The sequence below is a fragment of the Anser anser genome, assembly GCF_964211835.1.
Source record: "Anser anser genome assembly, chromosome: 2".
NCBI lineage: Eukaryota > Metazoa > Chordata > Aves > Anseriformes > Anatidae > Anser > Anser anser.
In genome coordinates, this window is record NC_139721.1 from 99437661 (window position 1) to 99464737 (window position 27077).

At 36.7% G+C, this 27077-nt stretch overlaps 1 protein-coding gene across 18 annotated transcripts in view; it reads right to left on the reverse strand.

The window, feature by feature from the left end:
- BBS9 (Bardet-Biedl syndrome 9) overlaps positions 1-27077 on the reverse strand; it is a 289008-nt gene that overhangs the window by 234263 nt on the left and 27668 nt on the right. For all 18 annotated transcript variants that reach the window (XR_014578910.1, XM_083822113.1, XM_083822115.1 and 15 more), the window contains exons 6-9: positions 18616-18790; positions 12659-12743; positions 10882-11065; positions 9697-9826 (exon numbers count right to left, since the gene is read on the reverse strand). Coding sequence is in view for 17 of the 18 variants with exons in the window: in XM_083822113.1 (XP_083678239.1) it covers positions 9697-9826; positions 10882-11065; positions 12659-12743; positions 18616-18790 (574 nt within the window). In the remaining variant the exon portion in view is untranslated. The remainder of the gene's footprint in view (positions 1-9696; positions 9827-10881; positions 11066-12658; positions 12744-18615; positions 18791-27077) is intronic.

The following is a 27077-nucleotide window of genomic DNA, read 5'->3' on the forward strand; positions in this document are numbered from 1 at the left end:
TAGCATCTCTGTTTCTAAGGACAGGTAAGAGATGCAAAGGGTTGTACTGACAAAATCTACACTCTGATGAGTTTATTGTTTCAGTAAAAACTTATTCTTAACCATTGCCTTCATATAAGCTCTTTAATACTAGACTATATGTGGGGAAAATTAGACAGCTACCTACAGAGTACAAAGAGGATAATAAGCCTAACCATAATGACAGGTATCACAAGTTTTGGAAGATGATCGGCTATGGACATGTATTTTTAAGCATCATAAAACTACATTTCAAGAAACCGTTTGTGAGGTTTGTTTTAGTCATATTCCATAAGACGCATGAGCTTAATACAAACAAAGCTACACATCTTACAAATAAAAACACTGTTTAGTGATTATTACTTTACATTAGCATTCTAACTAGTATTCTAACCCATCATGTTTCAACAGTGGGGTGGGTTTTGTTGTTGTTGTTGTTGTTTTTGTACTACATACTGCCTCCTAACCAGCATCATCGCATACAATCATTTCTAAAAATGCCAATCTATTGCAGAGACCCCAGGACTTCCCAGTTATTCAAGTCTGAAGGGGAGGTTGCACCTTTTTCCACTTTTGGTGGCTCCTTAATTTCTGTGCACTCAGTCAGATCCAGCTCTCTTTCCAATGCTCTTCCCTCAGGGCAACAGTAAATCACTCCTCGTGGAGCAAAGAAAATCACTAGTATCTGAACTTCTGCCACTGGTTTCATATATGCCCCACAGATTCAAGTAAGTTTTGTGAGTTTTAGGGCATTTAAGGAATGTAAGCATAGCAAAGAAATATCTTTACAGCAGAAAATTTACTCTAAAAGGATCGAATAGTTACATAACTTTAGAAACACCGAACTCCAGAAATTAATTTCCACATCATCCTCTTCAGCTCTTCACGCTTTTATACGGATGTGCCTGTAAACTTAAAAATGCACCAGCATTTCAGGCTGGAAAAAATCCATACGCGATTATTTTTAACAACACTTATCATTGTCCCCTTACCCTGTCTTGTAAAGAGCAATACTGTTCTTTAAAAGGAAATCTGTCACTCTGCACTGCTAGATGGCTCTCGCCTTCATAGCTTAACATGTATATTCCAGCTGCTAGTCCTCATATGGAAAAAAAAGAAAGTCATTCATGTTAATAGCATAATACTCAAGACTCAAAATCAGCAGCCCTAGACTGTTCATAATGACTGTTTCTCAAACAAGTCCTGCACCTTCCATGGGCAGAGCAAATGTTACAATATATCCATAACTCCAGCCCACTGCTAAATACTGAACACCAACATCAAATTCAAAATCTGATAGTTATGTTCCACTCTATTGCGACATAACAAGCAGAGAAATTGCAGGTTAACCAAAAAAAAAAAAAAAGCCCACCCCACACAGTATTTTTGTTAAAGCAAATATTAAAGATTTTAATGTTGTATTTTATATTATATATATTGATATTTATTATATATTAATACTTATTGTATAATATTAATAATTACTATATATTAAAGATTAAGAGGGGAGAGTTATTTACCTTCTTGTTCTTGAGCAGTTAGAATTTCCACTTTTAAGGCTTTCTCTAGAACCACGAGGGTAGGAATATTTTACCCGTTATTCTAAAGAAAGCCAAAACCCTTACAAAACTACATGACTATAAAAACTGGGCTTTTTAAAAAAGCAAACAGGTGACATGCAGTAAAATTAGGAGAACTGGCAACACAGGCATGTGATTAATATTATACCAGATATACAATCTGAAACTTTAACTTGCTAGAAAACCTCAGTCATGAATCAGGATATGCTGCACATAGGCACATCTATGTTTTTTGCAGGATCAGAATCCTGCTAAGGTAAAAGCAAAACAATCAAATCCACATTTTGTGGCTCTGTAAACTACACACATTAAAATTATCTCCTTGGAAGACTTTTAAAAATTGCAATATTTTGTACTGCTGTCTCTTGACAAAGGCAGTGGTAATTCAGAGACAAAAAACAGATGCAATCATTTTCTTTTTTCCTAAAAACGTATCTTTAAAATGCAGTTATGTTTAAGTAAAAAGACTGTAGAAGTTTCTACATTTAACTTCTCAAATCAGGCAACATATTTTTACAGAACACTCAAATAAAAATTTATATTTATACATGCATATAACTGAACAGTTCATACTGTGCGTCATAACTGGCATTGCTTCTATTACAGTACTACTACACAGAAAAAGGAAAAATCTTTCAGCAAACTATAAAGTTTGATTCCTGCAGTTTTCTTTCCATAAAACCATGCAATAAGTGCTAAGTTTTGTTGTTTTTATATGTAAGTTTTGCCATTTTTATATGGTGATTCTTAAACAGTTGTGGTAGCTGTGGTGATGTCAGTTATAATAAGGAATAACAGATGGCCTGGAATGAAGAACAAAGTATTTTCTACCATGTGGATAGCTAAGAAAATTCAATGAAACAGGTTTTATTTTGACCCCACCCGCTATTACCCTATACATGATTGCACTTTTACACCTTATATACTTTATTCAACTACAATATTTCTTCATATTTTACCCAGTTAAATTCAGTTCCTGTTGCCTTTCCACTGTTTGGAGGTCCCAGCTACACAAAGTGCATTCACCTAACCACCCAATATACTATGATTCTATGCCAGAGAATGAGTTTTAATTTCAAGTTCATATTTGGACCAGACTGATAGTTTCTCACTTGCAAATTGATTTCAGATTTTATTTTTCTTTAAAAAACAATATTGGAAGCTAAAACTTCATAAAATAATGCGTATTTTCAAGCAATGGTTATATACCAGGATCCTGAACTCCTGTCTTTTGATTGATGTATTTCAAACTGTTTGGTCTCTTAGGCTACATGTGATTTCAAATCTGGGAAATAAACAAGACATTGAAGAATTTAAGCACTACTTCATGCTCTCTTCTTTGTGGAGACAGGCTGTTGAAGCAGAGACTTGCATATAAACTTTCTTCAGATAACATACCATAAAGTTACAAGTGTGTTAGCCATGTCAGGCACAAGTTATTACTCATATATGGAAGATAAGTCCTCCAGTCTACCAGTGAACAACAGTCACCAGTTTATGCTTCATTAGACAACTAGGTATACAAACAATGAATCTCCTCCCAAGTCATTTTAATATTATGAAATACTATCAAATCAGAAAATCCAAAAGGTGTATTGGATTAAATATTTTTCTAGAAAGAAAAAGAAAAAGTGATTCTCTTCATGGATATATGCTCAAATAACTCTAAAATTATTATTTGTTTTCTTTTGGGCTAAAGATGAGATTGTTTTTAAATGCAATAAATATACTGTTGAGTTTTGCATTCCTCTTCAAAATGCAAACTCTAGTGTCCCTAATGCAGTCTGAAGTGCAGCAGCACTTATCACTTGGTTATGTTTAAAGTCTACTGGAGGCGATATAGGGGCAATCCCTGCTGATCATCAGAGTCACCAGAGCAATATTTCTCAGCCTCACAGGTCAAGCTGCAAACTCATGGGGAGAGACTGAACAGAAACAAACTAGTGGAATACACAGTAAACTGCTAAGCCAGAAAAAAAAAATAATAATGATAATTGTCCAATCCCTCCTTACACGTTCTTTTGAACCCAGGGTGCAAGCATCAGGAAATTTTTTGCAGGCATTCATTGCTGTTCTTAAGATCCTAAAAGAGCCAAGGCCAAGAAAAATAACATTGATAGTTCAAAGGAAAGAGGCAGCTAGAAGTAAAATTATAACTTAGCCCATAGCTAGAGGCTATTGCTTCAGTAAAGTAACAGTTACTGTTTCCAAAAGACTTTTAAATATTTCAGAATATTGTAAAAATATTCTCTTGTAGTGCACCTGCATAACTGTAACACAAGTTGGGATTTACCAAGAGACAAAAAACCACAGTAACCTACCATCACCACATGGAACAATACAAAAATTCAAACATGCACAAACTAATGTTAGGAGTTCAGACATGACCACTACATAGTCAAGCCTACAGCGACCATACATGGAGAAGTGATAACAACAACTAAAAAAAGATAAAATTTCAAATTTTCATTTTCAAATGTCAGTTGTAGATATAGCACTTAGCAGAAAACAGCTTTCTGATTGCAAACTGAGCAAAATACAGAATCAGTGATGAAAACATGGAACCCTGTGATATTTTTACATGGTCATTCCTCAGCATAAACATAGGTAGATTTCAAGTTCATAAAGAGTTGAAGTATGGATAAAGCTTACTAAGTAACCTTGCTTGCCATTTGGAACATTTGAAGTCTACTTTTATTTCCTGACTTTTCAATAGTTACTTTTGTTTAAAAAAAAAAATATATATATATATATATTAATTTCTACCCTCCATCCCAAATAATGGAAGTATATTTACAAGTTTAACTCAAGCTAAAATATTGGCTTCTGGAACTTTTAATATTTTTAAGAAGCTCTGAAATTTTTATTCTTTAAAGGTGATAAATTACTCCTGGACTACAACAATAAAAAATAAAAATAAAAACACCAGCACCACACTTTTCCAGACTACTTTATATTTCTTCCTCAGAGAACATACTGCTCTATAACCAAGTAAAATGATATTTGCCTGACAAGTAAATGAAAGTAAAAGCAGTATTCTAGTAACTTTCACCAACCTGTCCATACCTGTCAACCCTTCATGATAAAAGGAACTCCAAGTTTTACAAGGTATACGTATCATTTTGCCGGTTATTTGCTTCAGCAATCTTTCTTCTATAAATTATAGTCTTTTTGCTCACAGACACAATACATATAGAAGCTTACAAAAGATAACGTTGGTTTCCATATTTTCATTTCCAGGTGTAGATCCTAAAAACATGAGGCACCACATATGCAAATCATTCAATTACCTATAGACAAGCACTATAGGTGGCAGTAAAGTTTTCCCTTTAGGGCATTTCTAATTAAATTTCAGTGAAGCTGAAAATATCCCTCATTTAAATATAACGTTCACTGATAAACTGGTGCCTAAAGGAGTCCTCAGTAAATTAAATAGAGAAGGAAAAAATATTTTTCCCAAAACACATCCCCTGAACCCTGAGTAAGGGCTGGTTTACTGTTAGAATCGTGTGTCTGTAGATAATTTCCACATCAAATCAACACTTTTCCCCCATACAGGTACTAACAGACTTCATTTCTTGATAGATAGCCCAGAGCACAATGAATGAAAACTAGGGCAACATTCAATACCACCTAGGGGAGCTGGAGAGAAGGTGTATTTGAGAAAATCTGTCAGTTTACAAGAAAAAAAAAATAGGCTACCTTTTTTAGCATTCAGAAGCTTTTCAGATCAAACATGAGGGACATGTACAATCAAAACCAAGTAGTAAAATTACGACTAGCCAGCTTAAAAAATAATAATAATAATAATAAAGTTCAGAAAAACAAAGTCCTAGAATTAGAGTCTTCATGCTTTCCTATTGCAAAAACAGATTTCTAACTTGGAAGTGATCAAAACAGAAATCCCTTTCCCCAGACTACATCCAAGCTATAATGTTCTATCTATGTGGTTTTAACACACAGTGGCATTTCAGATGTTTGTGATGGAAACATCCCTGAGGCTAGCAACATGAGCTATTTTGCTTCAGACTGAATGCACCTTAACATAATGTTCTAGTTTCAGGCCAGACAGGTCAGAGTAATACTTAGTGCAATCAATCCGCCATTAAAACATGGCAGTCTTAGGAACAGCTTTGCCAAGTGAATTAGTGTCAAATAAATAGAAAAGTGGATGGTCTAAGCATTTTAATCCACTCCAAGGGCCTTTTATGGTCAAGCATACAGAGACAGGATAATTCAGGCACAGAAAAACAAATATGACCTCTAATAGGCCCTTAAAAAGTGACTTTCTGCTACTTTCTCAAAAAGTTATTTCAGATGATTCAGACAAACATAACCCACCTTTGTGATGGGGAGAGGATTAAGTCACTTGACTTTACAGGCTCAAATCCCTGGCAATAGGAAAAGAATGACTTTCATATAAGGCATTTGAGCCAACAGGAACTTTAAACAACTTTGTCAGAAGCACATTCTTATAGGCCTACTCCTCACACAATTACATGAATTATGGGAGAGGGTGAGAGGAAAATCTAACACGTCTAATACACAGCACCAAAAAGTGACTGCATCAAATCTTTGAACATAAAAAGATATTGCTCATGAAATTTCCTTTGCAAAAGAGATGCTGAGGTGCAGTGAAGGTCTTGGAAAAGAGGTCTCTCCAGTGAAAGAGAGAAATCTAAATTAAAGGATAAGACAAAAGGGAATAGGAGTTGAAGTCAGTGCAGAGATGTATATAACTGTTGGGCAGCAAGCACATATTGGTGCTCACAGTTACTGTTTCAACATTGAAAAATACAGTGGAATAGATATTCTTGCAACTGCTTTGTGTAACTTCCCAGATTCCAGCAGTTTTAACTGCAGCATATGGACAGTTTCTCTTCAAAGCACTCTAGAAGGGTGTGGGTTTTTTGTTTGTTGTTTTTTTTTTTGTTTGTTTGTTTTGTTTTGTTTTTAATTGTATCAATTTGTGGGTTTGTTTGTTTGTTGGGGGGGCAGGGGAAGGTCTTTCATTTGTTTTAAATTTGTTTTAATTGTTTTAAATGAATTTCAGCCTCAGAGAGAATGCTTTTGTACAGCTAGAGCTTTAAGGATAACGACATAGGACATACATAACTGTCCAAGCAGACTTTTCAATCAGAAGCTGAATTTGTCCAATGACCTAGCAGTTTAAATTAATCCAAATTTTCATTGCGAGTGATTGAAGCATTGAAGCAATCCGGGCAGTGTTAAGCATTTAGGATTCCCCCTGACATTAAAACAATGTCATCAACATTGTTATTAAGTATTACACATTAATAGAACCAGAATATAAACCTCTAACAAAATAAGGGACAAATTTTTAAAACAGTGATTAGAACTGAACTTTCAGTTCAGTGACAATAGTTATAGAGATCTTCAGGTAAAACCCACAGTAAGATAAATTCTGAAATTTTTGCCTGCAGTTCAAGTTTCTGATCAAAAGTTATTACAGGAAAACTTGCTTTTCAACTCACTGACAGACAATATTAATGTTTTTACAACAGAAGAAAAGCAAAATGTCTAGTTCAACAGCTTAAAAATACATCATTTTTACATTACAGACACACCTTACTAAAAATGTTGCTGGTAACCACTTATTTTTGATTCTACTTTTTCCTTGTATGATTCTGAAAGTGGTGTCATGGAAATCAAGCACTTTATCTTTGCGTCTAATCCCAAAGGCTGTAATGTGATATTATCATTATTTACAAAACGGTATTGCAATAGGGAAATACTGCATTTCACATTATTGTGAGAGGAAAAATAAAATCATAACAAGTAAGGAAGGGCACACTAAAAACACAAGTTACTTACTCAGTTGAAATTCTCTGAAGCACTTGAAGGGCTGATCTTAGAAGCAGACTATGAAGATTACAGGATAAAGTATATGACTGCCATTATGGACGCAATCATTACCCCTTCCCCAAGGGAATTTACATAAAATAGCTTCTAATAATGTTTTTCTTACCCAGCAAGCCAGAACCACACCTTAGAACTGTAATAGATGTTATATGCCAATAAAAAAAATACAGATGAACATACATGATCTGTAAAGATAACTGCTTTCAGAATGCTCCATTTACTTTGCTAGTATTGCAATAAAAATGGAAAGCATGGGAAAATAATTCTTTGACATAGGTCATATTTAAGGCACTTCCATCTCTCAGCAGTATAGGATTAACAACTCTATGGTTATTAAAGTAGTTAATATTATTTATGTTACAGTAGTGCTCAGAGGCTCCAACTGAGACTGAGGCCTCTCTTGAGTGGAGTAAGTATAAGAAAGTCATTACCACATTTACTCACATAAAATGAGAATTCCTTTTCAAGTAATTTTTTTTTAACATATCTTTTGTTTAAACCAAATTATTACCTCTGTAAGCTCTACTGCGGTTTTTGCTGTTTAGCACATCTTTATTTTGAACATCAGAAAGAAGTACAAGCATAGCACATATGTTTAAACACAAAGCCAGCAGCATAGCACTGAAATACATATGCCCTATACTTCTCCCTGTCTTTCACGCTGTTGGGTCTATACAGACAGACACACAATCCTTCATTTGTCGGAACCCATATAAAAAGAGGTTTGCATAACTAGACTGATGTCTCTAACCTCACAGAAAAAAAAAAAAAAAAACTAGCATCAGGAGGTCTGTGGAAATTTTGAATCTATCTAGCAAAATGATCTAGGACAAATTAGCAGGTTCTCAAAATTCTCATTAAGATCAAACAACTGAGTGTTAAAGGTTACACACAATGGGCGGAATCCATAAACTTCTTAATGGTTTAATTAGAACAAGTATTTGATGATAAGCATTACCAAATAATTCAATATACAAATGTCTGTACAATATGCTGTTGGAAAAAAAAAATTAAAAAATCTATGACTTTTTCAAATTTTTCTAATGACACTGACTATTTTTTTCAAACTACAAAAGCTGTACTGTCATACCCTGCGTAATTAAATTAGCTTTTTTTTCTTCTATACTAACTGGATCACTGAGATGATTTGTTACATTTTACATGTAAGACCTGTTGGATGAAAGCCAACAAAACTCTCTTCAGACAGTCTCCAAAATAATTAGAATTTTAAACTATAAATTACTTAAAAATCATTTGGTAACCATTAGCACCAAACAGAAAACACAAACATCCCTCACAGATTTCTACTCTGCATAAATCAATAAAGCTAGTCAGTCAGATGTTGCATTTTCATTTATTATGAGACTTTGGGATAAAACAGACAACTAATGACCGAGTAAGTATTCAACAATACAGAGTACGTTGGCACGACAGCCATAAGCCTGCTGGGATCAGAAGTAATTTGTCCAAAGAGGACACTCCTACTGCATGTCCCTGTGGTCTCAGAAAACAGGCAGCCAGCACAAACATGGCTCTGATACGTTCACACAGTCCAGGCGTAAGCTGGACTGTAACAGTACTAGCTGAACTTTTCTGTAGTTTGCTTCTCATTTCAATGACAGACTCAGCACAAATAATTAACGCTGTCATAATTTTTCTGCATTGCATCCTGCACCAGACAGGTTTTTCCCTGGCCTGTCCACCTTACACGTATTTTGCAAAAAGTCTGGTGCAGTGCAATCCTAACCACTTTAAACAGCCCCTTAAATTAATTTCCATAGTTTAACATTGGAGCTCAATAATCTGTTCCAACAAATCATGTCTGGAATTCAAATGCTCTTAAATGTTTAATGAAGAACAGGTTTGCAGTGAGAATCCTTATTTTCCTGTCTTACGGAAGGATCTTAACAGATGCCAAAGCTTCACTTTTCATTCTTTTAAAGAAGAAAATACTTCCTTAGAGGTATGAGAGACCAATTTCTATCTTCGCTCATGAAAAACAAAGTCTAAAGCACAGGACAGAACTTCAATATTATTCTGGAATTAACAGTAAGGCAGTTAAAGAAAGTAATATTTTCTACAACAGACAAAAAACATTTTGAATTTACCTTTTCCAAGGTACATTACTTGTTGCATACCTCAGAACCACTTGTTAGGATCTACAAGTAAATTTAACAACTGGAAATTAATCTGAAGAAGTAAATAAGTTACTTACTGTATGTTTGCTACTTTTACTGATACAGGAACATGGGGAAGCTGAGCAGCCCATTTCAGTGTAACATCCTGATAAATATTCAACACGTTACTATGGTTTCCAACTAGAGTGTTTATTGTTCCTTCTTTCACTGTTAAAGATATAAAAATTATTTTAGCATGAAAGATATTTTCATAACCCAGTCTTTTTTTTTAGGCTTTTATTATTACACTATTTATTCATTTCCTTTTAAGCCATTACTTGTTATAAATATCTTTATAGAATTTTAAAGTGCCAAAAATTATTAAAGGTACATTTACAATAACCAAGGATATATGTGATTAATTATATCAGTACCAATTATAAAATATGCAACACGCATGCCAAAACTTTCCAAGGTTCTAGCCAGTCATGTTTGCTAACTTAAAATATGGCTAAGAAAGACTCATCATAATTAACATGATGGCATGCCAGAATAGATATAACAAAATACACATTAGTTAAATAAAATCAGCTACTTATACTCTTTAATATTTCACTGACCTGTGAAAACCAATTAAAGATGTATAAACTTACATTTTATTTAAAACTTATATCAGAAAGTATGAAAAATACTTCGAGAATACTAAGATCATATTTACAAAGTCTAAAATGAGATTCTAAGTCTAAAATAAGGCATGGTTGCAAAAATTTATCAGATAGCTTCATCTCCCAGTGATGAACTTTTTAATATTTGACTTTTTAAAACTAACTTACTACATTGAGTTGCAGCAACTTGAATGTGGAACCACTATAGTACTTATAGATATTAAGAACCTATTAACCTACTCTATTCCATACTAATGTTTCCAAAACCCTATCAGTAAATGACAGAAGATCCTCAAACACTAATTTACTCTTCCAAAATCTTTCTTTTATGTTTTTTGCCTCGGTAGTCTGAGCAAACTTACTCAAACACTACACAAGTACCTCATATTTGGTGATGAGAAAATATGTATTTATTTCCCAAAAGTCATGACACTTTACTCTAAACAACATTGGAAAATAAATTTGGTTTAAAAAAAAAAAAAAAACAGCTCTGATTGTTTAGATATTCTACAAATCAAGAGCATATTAAGAAGAATGTATTTATTCAGTGGAGGAAAAAAACATAGCTGGAGAAGTAACCAAGATAAAGGTTGCAGGTTGAATTTTCCTTTTACAAACCTGAACAATAAGGAATGAAGCAACTTGGACTGTAATCAAGCTTTTTCATGAATCGAAGTTGTCCATTATCCTTAAGGCAGAAGAGGTTTCTCTCACCAAGCACAAAAACAGAGGAAACTGCCTGATTAAAGGAGACGATGCATATATCCAGTGCTTGCTCTCCAATGTTTAGAACCCAATCCACCTTTAATAAAAAATAAAAATAAAAAATAAAAAAATAAAAAAACATGATTCAGAGATCAGTTGACAACTGTGTATTTAAAAACAAACAGAAACTCTTATAAAAAAGGCTCAGAATTCATCAAGATACTTTACAGATACAACTAAATTTTAAGATACATGTGCCATTTTAGATGACAGTGCCTTATACTCCATTAAACCCTTCAAGAACAAAGTAATAGAATTGTTTAAAACTGCCCCATCCTTATATTTTAAAGGCAACGTCACAGAGCAAAGGTGGCAACTTATTCCAACACTGTATGCAATTGGAAAAACAAAATTTAAGGTGCCTAGGCCAACATTCATACTTGCAGTCACTAATGTACACCCTTCAATTTGAAGAATGATTGTGTATATAAAAGCTTGTCTACTTTTCCAACTACGTACACTGATAGAATAAATGACTTCTTAGAAATCCTGTCTTGCCTATATCCTTAGATCTTTAAGCAATACTACTGCTCATTGATACATTTCATCAGTTTACTTCAGCTCCTCTCAGAAACTTCAACTAATTCACACATGCTAAGAGTGCTCTTGACTACTGCCGAATTGGTTAAACAAATGAAGAATTTCTGAAGTCAGAAAAATATTCAGCTGTCATGACTTCCTACATGATCAATAATCCTTTTGCTTAAAAAACAGAATATGTTAGTAAACATATCTGACATACAAAAGTGGAAGTGCCATCTTAAAAGTCAGAGGAAAAATAAGGCAAGCTTATTACATTTGTCTCCATGTATGCTTCTCAACTTAGATTTAAAAATGTATTTTTTTTGCAGCTTGTCTCAGGAAACTTCCAAATTTCTTATGATGTCTTCTAATTCAAAGTGTAGGATTCTGACTAACATAGTGTGCGAAAAAAATATACATTATTAACCAGTGTAAGGAAAGTGTTCTCCCCATATTTTACTCTCATACCTGAAATATGGTGAATCCATCATTTTAGACAGTATAGTTATTGGACAAGCAATTCTAACGTAAGACCAGAGACAAATTCCCCACCTTTTAACAAGAGGCAGCTCAAATGTTAAACAATTTATTATCCAGAGGGCCCTCCTGAAGACCATTGATTTCATTGGGTTTTTTTGAGAAAAAGAGTCCAGGATACTGACTATTTATGGAAACAATTTTCAGTGCCAAATTTTCTGTTAAAGTACAAAGGACTACTCAGGTACAATGAGGTTGATTTTGTAAGTTGAATACAAATTCAGAAAAAAAGACTTAAATTACAAACATGAGCGATATTTCAGGTATCTCTGTTTTACTACAGTTTAGATTCTGCATTACAAAGACTGTCTTGGAAGTAGCTATTTTCAGTATACAATTCTTTTGTCTGTTTGTTTTTCTTAGAACAGCAGCAAGTTTTAAGGCCCAACCTGAAACAACTATGGCACAAGGAAATCCTAACAGAAATCTGGTGGAGTCTTTCCACTGCCTTTCACAGCAATTGGATAAGGTCCTCTGTCAGCAGATAACGTTTCCACTCATTACTTAGCATTGGTCTTTTTAAAATGTATGCAATGCACCATACAGGATATATGTAATTAACAGATTTTACCACAAGTCTTTTTCCAGAACTAAGTTTTTGCTGTACTGTTTCTTGTCTTGCCTCAGCATCTGTTGCAAATACCAGCACTTGATATCTGTTATAGGAAGTTAAAAAACAAACAAAAAAAAAGAGTAAAAAAAAAATCTTTGTTGTTAATACCTTTAGGTAAAAAAGAAAAATAAATGTATATATAATTATCATGTTATGAGTACACATACACAGTAAAAGCAGAACCTAAAAAGGGTTGTCAGAAAGCCTACTGCAATACACCAATCAGCAAAGATGTTAAATAACATTGCAGAATAAAAGCTAAGTGTAAGGCAGATTTAAAACAAGTATTCTACTCAGATTTCTTCGTGTTGATATAATTGAACAGCTAATTAAATTAAAGGATAGAAATACAGATTACAAGTGAGACAGAGGCAAGAAATCAATATATTTTCAATTTGTGAAATTAGGATTGCAATAAACATTCTTTCCCCTTAATAAGGTTTAAAATTCCTAAACTACCATGAAATATATAGTACAATCTGTTATATATAATAGTTACACTTTCAAGCTCATAGTTAAGCATCCATTGAATGAATTAAGCCGTTCCAATCTAAGAAATAACAGTAAATTAGTACAACTCTGCAGATTCTGACCTAAGAAACATTTCTATTTTAAACATATTTTAGCAATAAGCTGGGCTAGAATATTATCATTTTATTAACTAATTGTGGGTTAATTCATAGTTCTCAAACCAAATTCCCACTGAGCAGTAATATGCATTAATGTTTATATACCAATGTTTAAGTACCACCTAAACAAACACAAGTTCCTCGTCACAAAAAAACTCAAATCACAGGTGACCAACAGACAAACTTTCCATTCAGCTATCACATCAAATATACAATCATTTAACTATAAAACTCATTTTGCTTTTAGATCTTTAAAAAAATTCTGAATCAACGCAGGAAATACTGCTTTTAAACAAAGTCATTGGTCTGTATAAACTACAGGAAAATGGATAATCTGCAATCTTTTAAACAAGATAAAACTGGTATATTTTTTGTTACTGAAATATAAATATATATATATATGATTAATACAACCATAAATACAACAACTTCTCTCCTTACTATGTCTATTTCCTTCACTACAGAAGTATTAATTAACTTTAATCTAATGTCCTAATAGTTCAGAGGCATGCTAAAGATTAGTACCACAGTGTCTTAAGACTGGACAATAACAGAGAACACTACTCAGAATCCAAGAGGCAAATTCCTTTAAAACAACACCTTCCTACAATAAAAACAGCACATTTGTGAATTAATGACAAAGAACGATTTAACCCACATTTGTTAGAGCAGTGAGCCAAGACTCTAAACACGATGAAAACGTTTTATTTTTAAGAAAAAAATATTTTATTCATTATAAATTTTAATACATTCTAGTTTCTTTTTAATATTAATATTCTATTAATATTCTATTACTTTTACTTGTATTAATATTCTATTACATTTACTTGCAGTATATATATTGTCTCCCATATTAATAAAGCAATGTCTATAAACTTCTTGTGCAATATCTAGAATCTAGGAATGTTTCACCAAGTTTAAGCACCATAATTAAAAGAGTATTGCTTGAGAAAATCGGTTGATAAAGCGGGATAATATACAGTATCACAATAAAGCATTGTGTTAGATTTACATTTTCCGGATTAGATTCCTGAAACATGGTTTATTAAAAAAAAAAAAGTTGTATTTTTATTTTCTTTGATATAATTATTTCAGCACACCTTTACCCTCTCTCACCTAAAGTACATCAATACCAAGAGACTTTCTGATAGAAGAAAATCAGGAAAATGGCATTTTTATTTCAGAGAGAAAATAAATTTTAAAGATATGATGTTTCCATACATTTCCAGGCAGCTACGCTTCACATATATTAAAACCCTTCTAAACAAGGTACTATAATGATTTTTTAAATGCTTTACATTATGTCTGTAATCAAGACCAAGTCCCACTGCAGAAACCACATTCTGATCTGTATCAGTGAACTAATGACTTGTAGGTATATAATTAGTAATAATAATTGTGATCAGTGTTAAAATAAAAACTAAAAGAAAGAAAAGAACCCACATGGGTAACAAAGATTGGGCATTACACTTCACCACTCTCATTACTAGGGGCAAAATAATGTACATCCAGGAGGAAAATATCAGTGACAACTATAATCAAACTTATCCACAAAATAAAGAAGAAATTCTTTTTCCACATTCATTTAATCATTCTTTCACAGACACATCTAATGTGGTTGCATGACAACATTTTTGGTCCCTCCCTAAAATTTTTTGGTAGCATCTGTTGTGCAGTGGAGTGTTTCAGTATATCTAAAACCAGAAATCATAAGAGCCTGTGTAGCTGAAGTTTCTGCAGCTTCAGGGAAAAAGATGTGGAGGTCAAGCAAAGTAGCCTGTAGGTATGACTTGGGGAAAAGACATTGAAAGACTCATTTTAAGATGACGAAAACCTCAGTTCAACACTATTGGGGCTTCCCAAGTTCTCTACTGCTTAACTGCAGAGAGGAGCTACCAGCGTTAGCAGTAGTTTTTAATTGAAGATATCTCCCGGAGAAAAGCAAACTCAAAATATTTACCATACTCAGAAGACTACATAAGTCCAAAGAATAAATACAACTCCAAGCTAATGTTAGAAGTACAATTCATTTCAGATGCACTTTTGATTCTGTATCCTGTAACATCCTCATACGTAAGCTGATGATGTACAAGCTACATAAGTCAATGATGTGGACTGAAGACTGGTTGAACTGGCAGGTTCAGAAGGCTGTGGTCAGTGTCACAAAGTCCAGGGGGAGACTTAGGTACACAAGTAGGGGGTCAGTACTGGATCCTAGCTTCTTGTTTATTCAAGCAACATAATAGTGTTTCAACATTTAGTGAGGATACAAATCAAATTTTAAGAACAGCATCATCCATTGCTTTCTTCATGAATAAAAAATAAGAATGAGATGGCATTTGACGTAATTTTCCAAACAGGTATTGCAGTGAAATTTTTAAAAAGGCAGAACTGTTATTTCCACAGTTATGACCAAGAATGCAGATAGTTTCTTATTTTAAATGGAATACTCTTCAAAAGCTACAGTAGGCAAAAAGTGACATTTCAGTATAGAAATATGCAATACATTCACGTGAAAAAGCTGGTGGTTGAAAAGTGACAGATAGCAACAACTTATCTATATTGTTAATTAAAATAATGGTGCTAAAATATTTCTATTGCAAAAGCATTATTTGCAAACTCCCAAACTTCACAGTATCTCTTGACTTGTTTGCAGTCTTAAAATATGCAGAACCAACCCATCTTTCAAAAACACATTTAAATATTTACTAACAGTAGTATTGTTGATGGTCAGTCATCTGCACTAAACAGAGTTAGTTCTGAATTTGACAAGCAATGTAGCTTCTGCCGAGATCATCATTTTTTATATTTTGAAAGGTTTCTGCCTACTTGATTCTTTGGTAGCTGTCCATACTAACAGTTCAGAAAAATGTTGCATGATAGCTGTATGGCAAAGGAAATCATACTCGGTTGTATATAAATTAAATAAATAAATAAAGTAAATCCTGAACTGAAATACAAGAACTCTTGGGATAATACAATATTTGCTTCTCACACTTCTAAGAATATCTATTTCAAACCACAAGATCAAGACATCAGAGGGAAGCAGGAAGGACAGCATATTTCCTTTTAAATATGGTTTGATTGCTTGGAGACTAAAATTCAAAAAATAAATAACAACCAATGAAATTATGATATTTATATTTACGTTCCCTCTTATGGTTGTAAATAAGCTTTCTGGCAAATCCATATGGTACTTGTCAGCCCATTCCGCCAGCTCGACAAGATGGCAGCCCTAACCTCTTTGTATTTGTCACTTCCTACAGTTTGGCATCATCCTTGAATTTCAGGACATTTATTCTCTCTTATGGTCCAGCTCTTCGATAACAGTGTTAAAGAAATATTGGTTCCAATATCTGATCCTGAGGAATATCACTTATCTATGTCTGCCAGTTTGAATCACCATCAACCACTACTCTAAAAGCCTGACAGCTCTGCCACTTTGCCACTTTTTCCATCCATCTTGTAGTTCTTAATTTTTAATTTTTTTTTTTAAAATCATGGGTAATGCCTCCATACCACAACCCCCAGATTTATTGCTAGGCACAAAGATTCAGAAGGCCTAAGAGCAGACCTTATCATTTTTTATAGAGAAAAGATGAGGCAAAGCATGTGTTGAGCTCCTTCATCTTCTGTTTTGGCACACAGTTTTGGCCAGTCGTTGGCATATGATTTTCCTTTTATGTCTGACGTATCTGTGAGGGTCTTTCTTGTCCTTCAGATTCTCTGCTAGTAGAAGCTTTAACCAAGCTTATATCATCCTGATTACATCCCCTGCATGCCCTCTTGATGTTTCTGTATCTTTCCTTGGTAGTCTGTCTTAACTTCCATCTCCCAGATATTTCCTTTTTCCATTTGAACTTCATTAGTATCTACTTGTTCAGTCAAGCTGCTTTCTGCTGCTTCTTGAACACTGATGTGAATTGTCCTTGGTCTTGGAGAAGGTTATCTACGAAGATTCAATAGCTCTCCAGAGCGCTGTTGCCCTTAGGACTGTCTCTCATAGGATCCTGCCTAGCAGTTCCTTGAACAGGGCCATCTGTTCTCCTGAAATGTACAGTCTTCATTACCACTGAATATCTTCCTCACTTCTATCAGGATCTTAATCTATACCATCTCATGGTCACTGCAGCCAATGCCTGCAATAGTCAATGTCTGCCATTGTCTATTACTTCTCCAAACATTTATTTCTTATTTCTGAGCTATGAATTCAGCAAAGCTTCTTGCCTACCCAGCATGTCTAGCACCTGTATCAAAAAAGTTCTCCCTGATGAACCCCAGCAACCTTCCAAGTTGCTGAAGTCCATTGTGTTGCCCTCCCATCGGTCCTCCATTAGGAGGCAATAGGAAACTTCTATTTGTTTAAAAAAAGGCTCTAAAGCAAATGTCTACCACAACATCCCTGGCATTTAGCATTCATCTGAATTTGAACAATAAACTCAGCATGCTGGTTTCATGAGAGAGCCATGTGTATTCAAGCTGTTCCTCTGTGGTGAACACAAATCCTTCTTTGTCTGTCTTTTCTTTCTTAAGAGCCTGGAGTCATCAAATGTGACAGGGTAGCTTTGCAGGACTGAGGTACTACATCTCTAACTGCAGTGACGTCTTAGCTCTGCAACTGCACATCTGACTTCCAGTTCCTCCTCTGCTGCCCAGGCTGTAGGTGTTTGTGGATACACACTTCAGATGGGCCTCCACTCATCGAACTTCCTTTAAGGAATTATTAAGTCATCCTCCTTTGTGCACTTGACCCTTAACTCCTGTTCCATCATTCGATTGCAAGACTTAGCACCTATTCCTCAATCTAGGGCTCAATGAGGTTAACAAGACTCTACTGCCACTTCGGAAGGTGGACTCCATCTCTCCCCATCAGCCCTCATTCCTTTAAGAGCATCCCATGATCAAACCCGTGCTCCAAATCTCTTCTGAAAATGGAGCAGGTTCATCAGACTAACACCTACTTGCATCAAAATAAACATCACGTTGAAACTACTGGAGGGAATATTATCTTGCTATAGCAGTACAGTACAGACAAAACTGAAAGAACAGATTAGACTGAACCAAAGCAGAGAAGAGCCTGGCACTTGCAGGACAGCATAATCTACCTTTGATAAGCTAGCAAACTTATTTCAACTGTATAAATATGTAATGTGACCATAAACTCCGCAGGACTCAGTTTGCTTTTTACAGTAAAGGCAATAAAAATCAGACATGACTACTTTTATTTGTTTACATACTAAATGACAGCACCAAAATATGCAATAATTACTGAATATGAACACATACTTGTAACTCTCAACCTGTTGACAGGAAGACACCGTAATGAAAGAATCTGTCCGAGAGCTGTAAGTCAATGGACCAGGCAGAAGAAAACCAGGTAAAAAACGCCCAAAAGCGTAGCTTTCCTGTTCAAATAACATTAGCATCCCATCCATGGACTGTATGCATATCAAATCTCGACCTAAGAAAGGAAAGAAGAGCAAAGGAAAGAAAACACCATTAATGATACAGTTTTAATTCTGGAATTGTTTAAAAAACAATATATTTATCAGTGCAATTTTAATAAGACAAATTTTAATTTACAAAAGTGTTCACTATGAGGAAGAACACTAAGTATTCCAACTTCAGTATTAGCTTAAAAAGATTATTTAATTTCAAATCAAAATTTCTGGTGTTACATTTTCAGTTTAAAGAAATGTTTCAATACTCCTACAAAAACTCTGTATCTTACAAGCAGTTGTAGCAACTGTGGGTTAAAAATAAATAACCTATTCTATTCTTTCGAAAGTAGTTAGAACAGCACAACAAGTCCTACAGATACAGTCCGTACAAACAGTATGATAGTAATGTTTTCCACACTCTGCATTCTTTTTTTTTCCCTTCTCTTCAAGGAAATTAAAAACAAACAGATCCACTCCATTTGGTACAAACAACACTAAAATTGAAGTGAAAAAGTCAGCTTGGAGCAAACGAGTCCAAGCCTTTAACCAAGCCTTTAGCCAATAACCCCATGACATGACTTACCATATCTCAAGTACACCAAACTAAATTCAAAAGTTTCATTTTTAAGCCTTCTGAGGTCGGAGGCTGATTATGGGTTTTATGTTTCATATCCAACTGCAGTAATTCAAGCAAACAATATTTTCCATGTGTTTAAAGAGAAAGCCATACCAATAAGACTAACACCTTGGAACAGTTGAATGAAGCGTCTCTCCTGAATTCAAAGACAAGCCCCTATCTTGCAAACAGAACATGAAATATTGTAATTCAACATGAATCTATTCATCCACATTAAAATACTCCACTGTGTCTTAGGAGCTTTAGTATACGCATGCAGGACTTGAGCAAATTCTATGTTCACTCAAGCTCCATCCCCAATCCCTTAAGATTGTTTTCTAACAGAAGATAAGCCAAAACAAAAATAGGCTAAAAGCTTCACTTTGTTATACTTAAATAATAAAGTTAACATCAAGGTCAAGGAGATGCTATTCAATACCTGAAAAAGCAACAAGTGTAAAATACAGTGGAAATATTGTTCATTTTGACTGCAATTCTTCCTTCATAGAATCTTTAAGTACTTGAAGATAAATAATAGTGTAACACGTCAGAGGTACATCATGTTACTCGTCCTTGGGATTAAAAAAAAGAATAATAAAAAAAAAAGGAAGGTAAAGCACCTGGATCCTTTTCATTTGCCCCTTCTATCCTCCCCCTGCCACCATTTCATGTTTTCCCATATCCTAAAAATCAAATTCTCCCATCCTTCTTTCCAGATTCTGCATGTAATTCACTCATGTTCTATCAAACCTGTTGCGAATATCAGCCATTTGCTAGGAAGGACATTTGACAATGTAATTCATGTTGTTCATGTGGTGGAAGCTGTTCAACCTCTCAGTTGCTAGTGAAAATACTTTGACTTTTCACAACAATTTATACATAGAGTAATACAATTTCAAGAATTTGATTTCACGAGTGCTTGTACATGGTTGAAATGCTAAACATAACACCTGTTTCTTGCCTAACGTTCCACACAAACCTCTTCTGAAAACCTTAGAGGTCATTCCCATTTAACGGAGTTTTGTTGGTTTGTCTGCTTGAAAACTCCTTAAGGGAATACATTTGGAAGGATAACATCAGCTGCCAATTTCAAATGCTTAAATTGTACTTTAGCAAGGTAGTAATAGCATTTTCATTTGATGAATTCATAAATCAAAGAATAGAAGAGAATTTTATTCAACATTTTATTCAAAAATCCAATATTCCATATTAAGCATGAGAGTGAAGTACTCCATTAATCAACAATCTTTGGTGGCTTAGAAAAAAATTTACCTGAGAAAACCGTGAAAACTTGCTTTCCTACATTGAATTATGTCTGGATCTGTACTGATGAACAAACATGTCAACAAAAGCAATTCAACATGGAAACCATTGAGGTACTGATCAAAAGTACTCATACTGAGATTTTGCCTGCTATTGATGTCAGCCAGTTAGTACATCTGTTTGTTGATTTTTTTTTCTACTACTGCAAGTGAGAAAATGCAAATATATCATCTTTATAGCAGCTCTTTAAACCATTGGCCACTTGTCACTAGCAACTTCAGTACAATGATTAAGTCTCAAAGTTTGATCTATAACATTTTCAAGTTTGTTTCAAGTTTCCAAATAGAAGAGGAAACATTTAAAGTGTACCGCTATGTGCAGATTAAAGTCATACATCCTTCTAGGAAATGCAAACTCTTTACCTCTGTTAACAGCATAAAGTCAATGAAGAAATGTTTCCTGTGACTAAATGCAATCATTTTAAGCGAATTATGGGTTTGACATATAGATCCCCTAAAAGCATTTTCTAAACAGACCGATTGTTTTAGAGCCATGATTTTCCTAGGGTTTTCTACACAGAGTTTTTAAATTATAAAGCACAGTCTATGGCTTCTGTTCAGTCTTAGGATTTATGGTTTATTAAATTAGAAACATATTCTACGTTATATATACACATTAGCTATGCATACGTACACACACCTCTTAAATGTGGCTAGCTAGTATGCTTCCTCTGAAATTTGTATAAAGCAGCCTTATTAATAGTCTTTAAAAATCATTTCCCCTCTTAAGTATTATTCATAGGACAGATTCCAGAATTGCTTGATTTATTCACAACTTGTAGCCGACATTCTGCAGCTGAAATATGTGGTACTCAAGAGGTTAAAGCAACTACTGATCATAGTCAGAACAAACATTTGGTTTGCTCCTTATACTGTCTCTGAAGTACTAGCCAAGAGCACTGCAATGATTTTACTAACACAATTCAGAAATTAGTCAGTGAAAAGGATTTAAGTAAGTACCTTATATATATTTCAATTAAAATAAAGCAAAATGCATACACGAAGATGAAGATTATTTGGTATTAGGGTTCAAAAAATTCTTAATGTCCTTTTTGTCACATTAACAGATGACAATACCAAGTATTATTAGCATAAATAAAAGAAATGTATTTATAAGAGAACTGTAGTAACTATACATGCTTAGAGTATCACTTGAGGCTCAGTAAGGCTGTGAATAGGCAAATGGGCAAAGCCAATCTAATGCTCTGCTAATACTAGAAGGAGCAGTCCTACTCACCTCCACCCCTCCAAGCTTCCATTTCCCCTTTCTCAAGTTATGTAATTCCTCCTCATTCCCAGACCAGGCCTGGTTACTTACCTGACTGCTGTAAACTAACAATAGAACACCTTCCAGAATTTATAGTAAAATATATATTAAATCATCACTCTGCATAAATAAATCCATCTAAGCTTAGCAACTGCCAGACATGACCTGGAAAGCTCCATGATGTAACTCTGAGGACTACGGTTCAGGGCACACTCCTTTATCCTGTGAGGAAGGGGAAGGGCATGAGGAAGACTGAGTGGATCCTTTGGGCCAACAATCAGTTGCACTGCAGGTGTCGGGACCTGTTTTGAGTTCGGTTTCTAGTACCATGGGACTCTCTTTGAGGACTGACAGCTGTTTTGAAGAGATGGGATGCACCTGACTAAACAAGTAAAAAGTATCTTTGCCAACAAGTTTGCCAACCTGGTAAGAGCAGCCTTAAACTAGGAATAACAGGGGGGAGAGATTCCACAACACTTGAGTGAGGAAGTGGTGAATGCAGTAGGCAAGCGAGGGGCTCTGGGGTGATGTGAATAGAAGGGACATCGCAATCAACAGAATAGGGCTGAAAATGAAAACAGTGAAAGTTTCCATGGCCTTTTCAGGTATCTCTCTGAGATGTCTCTGAATTACTACACACATAGAGAACAAACAGAAGGAATTGGAAATCCGAATGCAGTTACAAGGCTAAGATCAAGGAGACGGAGTGATAGCTCGTGTGACTGGAGTGCTAAGATGGATGCATCCAGACTGTTCAGGAAACAGAGGTGTTCTAGGTTACCTAGCTGCCAGGCCAAGCTGGTCTCTCACTCCCCCACTTCACCAAAACGGTGAGAACATAAAATGAAAAAGCTCATGGGTTGAGATAAAGTCAGGGAGATCACTCACCAATTACCATCACAGGCAAAACAGACTCGATTTGGGGAAGACTAATTTTATTACCAACTTCAAATGAAGTAGGACAATAAGAAACAAAACAAAAGTAAAAATACTTTTCCCCACACACACCCCTTCTTCCCAGGCTCAGCTTCACTCCTAACTCTTCTACTTTCTCCAATCCTGATCAGTGCAAAAGCTATGGGGAACAGGGGATGCAGTTGGTTCATAAACACTCTAAATGCCACTTCTTTCTCATACTCTTCCTCTCTTCCAGTGTGGGGTCCCTCACACAGAATGCAGTCCTTCACAGACTGCTATGATGTTGAGTCCTTCCTATAGGCTGCAGTTCTTCAAAAATTGCTCCAGCAATTGGTCCTTTGAATGGAGTGTAGTCCTTCCCAACATTGATCCACCACAAGTCACAGGTCCTACCAGAAAATTTGCTAATGCATGAGCTCCTCTTCACTGGGCCACATCTCCTGCCGGGAGTCTGCTCCTGTGTGGGGTCTCCCTGAGTGGTAGCTAGCTCCAGTCAAGGCATATCCACATGCATGGGGTCCTCCATGGGCTGCAGTGTGGATATCTGCTCTCATGCAGTCCTCCATGGGCTTCAGGTGGACAGTCTGTGCCACCATGGTCTTCTTTGTGGGCTTGTAGTGCCTCCACTCCCTCCTTCTTCACTAACCTTGGTGGCTGCATAGTTGTTTCTTACTCTTTTCTCTCACAGCTGCTTGTCCTGGTTTCAGCTAGGATAGAGTTAATTTTCCTCTTAGCAGCTAGAGATGCAGGCATCGACAAAGCAATTAGATATGGAGTACCACCTTACAGCCTCTGGAGGCATCTCCTGTCAGCTGTGAAGGAAAGGTATCCCTTCAAGGAAGAACTTGTATGTCTATTAGGCAAGTGAACAACTATGGAGAAGGGAATCCTTTACCTGAGGGAATTAGCTGTACGGGAGGTGATTTATAGGGACCTAGACAACGAACAAATATCCACAGATCCAGATGAAGTCAAGTGTACACCACCCATGTGGCAGAAGTTTGTACAGAGTGCACCATCATCATATGCCAGCTCATTGGCAGTAATGGCCTGGAAAGAACATGAGGAACCCACAGTGGATGAATTGACTACACAACTCTGGCAGCACGAAGAAAGTCTCTCCTCTTCCCTTCAGGCCTGCGTCTCGGCTGTGGAGAAACTTTCTGAAAGTATCCATCAACTAAAAGAGAATATTTTGGAGAAACTTTCTGAAGAGGTCCACCAACTTAAAGAGAGTTTATTTTCTTCCCCACCTGTACAAACCAGTGCCTCAGCTATTAGGGATAAGCGTCCATCCGTGCAAGGAAGACGATATGGTGGGTACACACCCCGTGCCACCCTATGGTTTTACCTACGTGACCATGGAGAGGACATGAGAAAATGGGATGGAAAATCTACCTCAACCCTAGAGGCACAGGTACACGAGTTGCAAAGAAAAACAAATTGGGAGAAAGGGGTTTTCTGAGAAGCTTGCTGCTCCAACTTCCAGCAGGCAGTCCTTCAGACACAGAAATGAAGATTCTGACCAGGATTAGAGGGGCCCTGCCTCATCCAGGGGGAGGAAAGGGACAATCAAGTTTATTGGACTGTGTGGATTCGATGGCTTGGCACGTCAGACGCACAGAAGTATAAGGCTTTAGTAGACACCGGTGCACAGTGTACTGTAATGCCATCAAGCTATAAAGGGCCAGAATCCATCTGTATTTATGGGGTGATGGGGGGATCCCAATAGTTAACTGTATTGGAGGCTGAAGTGAGTCTAACTTGGAATGAGTGGCAAAAGCACCGTATTGTGACTGGCCCAGATGCTCCATGCATCCTTGGCATAGGCTATCTCAGAAGAGGATATTTCAAGGACCCAAAAGGGTTCCAGTGGGCTTTTGGCATAGCTGCCTTAGAGACAGAGGACATTAAACAGTTGTCTACCTTGCCCGGTCTCTCAGAGGACCCTTCTGTTGTGGGGTTGCTGAGGGTTGAAGAGCAGCAGGTGCCAATCGCTACAACAACTCTGCACTGGCAGCAATATTGCACCAACCGAGACTCCCTGATTCCTATCCATAAGCTAACTTGTCAACTGGAGAACCAAGGAGTAATCAGCAAGACTCATTCACCTTTTAATAGTCCCATATGGCCAGTACGAAAGTCTAACGGTGAGTGGAGGCTAACGGTGGACTATCGTGGCCTGAATGAAGTCACGCCACCACCGAGTGCTGCAGTGCCAGACATGCTAGAACTCCAGTATGAACCGGAATCAAAGGCAGCCAAGTGGTACACCACAATTGATATCACTAATGCATTCTTCTCAATCCCTCTAGCAGCAGAGTGCAGGCCACAGTTTGCTTTCACTTGGAGGGGTGTCCAATACACTTGGAATCAGCTGTCCGGGGGGTGGAAACACAGCCCTACCATTTGCCATGGACTGATCCAGTCTGCGTTGGAGCAAGGGGAAGCTCCTGAACACCTGCAGTACATCGATGACATCATTGCGTGGGGTGACACAGCAGAGGAAGTTTTTGAGAAAGGGAAGAAAACAGTCCAAATCCTTCTGAAGGCTAGTTTTGCCATAAAACAAAATAAAGTCAAAGGACCTGCACGAGAGATCCAGTTTTTAGGAATAAAATGGCAAGATGGACATCGTCAAATCCCAATGGATGTACAAAACAACAAAATAACAGCTATATCTCCACTAACTAGCAAAAAAAGAAACAAACTTTCCTAGGTGTTGTGGGGGTTTGGAGAATGCACATTCCAAATTACAGTCTGATTGTAAACCCGCTCTACCAAGTAACCCGTAAGAATGATTTCGAATGGAGCCCTGAGCAACAACAAGCCTCTGAACAAATTAAGCAAGAAATAGTTCATGCAGTAGCCCTTGGGCCAGTCCAAACAGGACCAGATGTAAAGAACATGCTCTACACCACAGCCGGGGAGAATGGCCCCACCTGGAGCCTCTGGCAGAAAGAGCCTGGGGAAACTTGAGGTTGACCCCTAGGGTTTTGGAGTCGGGGATACAGAGCATCTGAGGCCCGTTACACCCCAACCAAAAAAAGAGATATTGGCAGCATATGAAGGAGTTTGACCTGCTTCAGAAGTGGTCGGTACTGAAGTGCAGCTCCTCCTGGCACCCCGACTGCCAGTACTAGGCTGGATGTTAAAAGGAAGGGTCCCCTCTACACATCATGCAACTGATGCTACATGGAGTAAGTGGGTTGCACTGATTACTCAGCGGGCTTGGATAGGAAACCCCAGTTGCCCAGGAATCATGGAAGTGATTATGGACTGGCCAGAAGGCAAATACTTTGGGATATCATCAGAGGAGGAGGTGGCCTGTGCTGAAGAAGCCCCACTGTACAACAAGCTACCAGAAAATGAGAAGAAATATGCCGTGTTCACTGATGGGTCCTGTCGTATTGTGGGAAAGTATCAGAGATGGAAGGCTGCTGTATGGAATCCTACATGATGATTGCAGAAGCTGCTGAGGGAGAAGGTGAATTGAGTCAGTTTGCAGAAGTGAAAGCTATTCAGCTGGCTTTAGATATTGCCAAACGAGAAAAGTGGCCAGTTCTCTATCTCTATACTGATCCATGGATGGTAGCAAATGCCCTACGGGGGTGGTTACAGCAATGGAAGCAGAACAACTGCGAGCGCAGGGGCAAACCCATCTGGGCTGCTGCATTGTGGCAAGATATTGCTGCCCGGGTAGAGAACCTGGTTGTAAAGGTACGCCATGTAGACGCTCATGTGCCCAAGAATCGGGCTACTGAAGAACATCAAAACAACCAGCAGGTGGATCAGGCTGCTAAGATTGAAGTGGCTCAGGTGGACCTGGACTGGCAACATAAAGGTGAATTATTTATAGCCCGATGGGCCCATGACACCTCGGGCCATCAAGGTAGAGATGCAACATACAGATGGGCTCGTGATCGAGGGGTGGACCTCACCATGGACACTATAGCACAGGTTATTCATGATCGTGAAACATGTACTGCAATCAAGCAAGCCAAATGGTCAAAGCCTCTTTGGTATGGAAAACGATGGCTGAAATATAAATATGGAGAGGCCTGGCAGATTGATTACATCACACTCCCTCAAACCCGCAACGGCAAGCGCCACGTACTTAGAATGGTGGAAGCAACCACCAGATTGCTGGAAACATATCCTGTGCCCCATGCCACCGCCCGGAA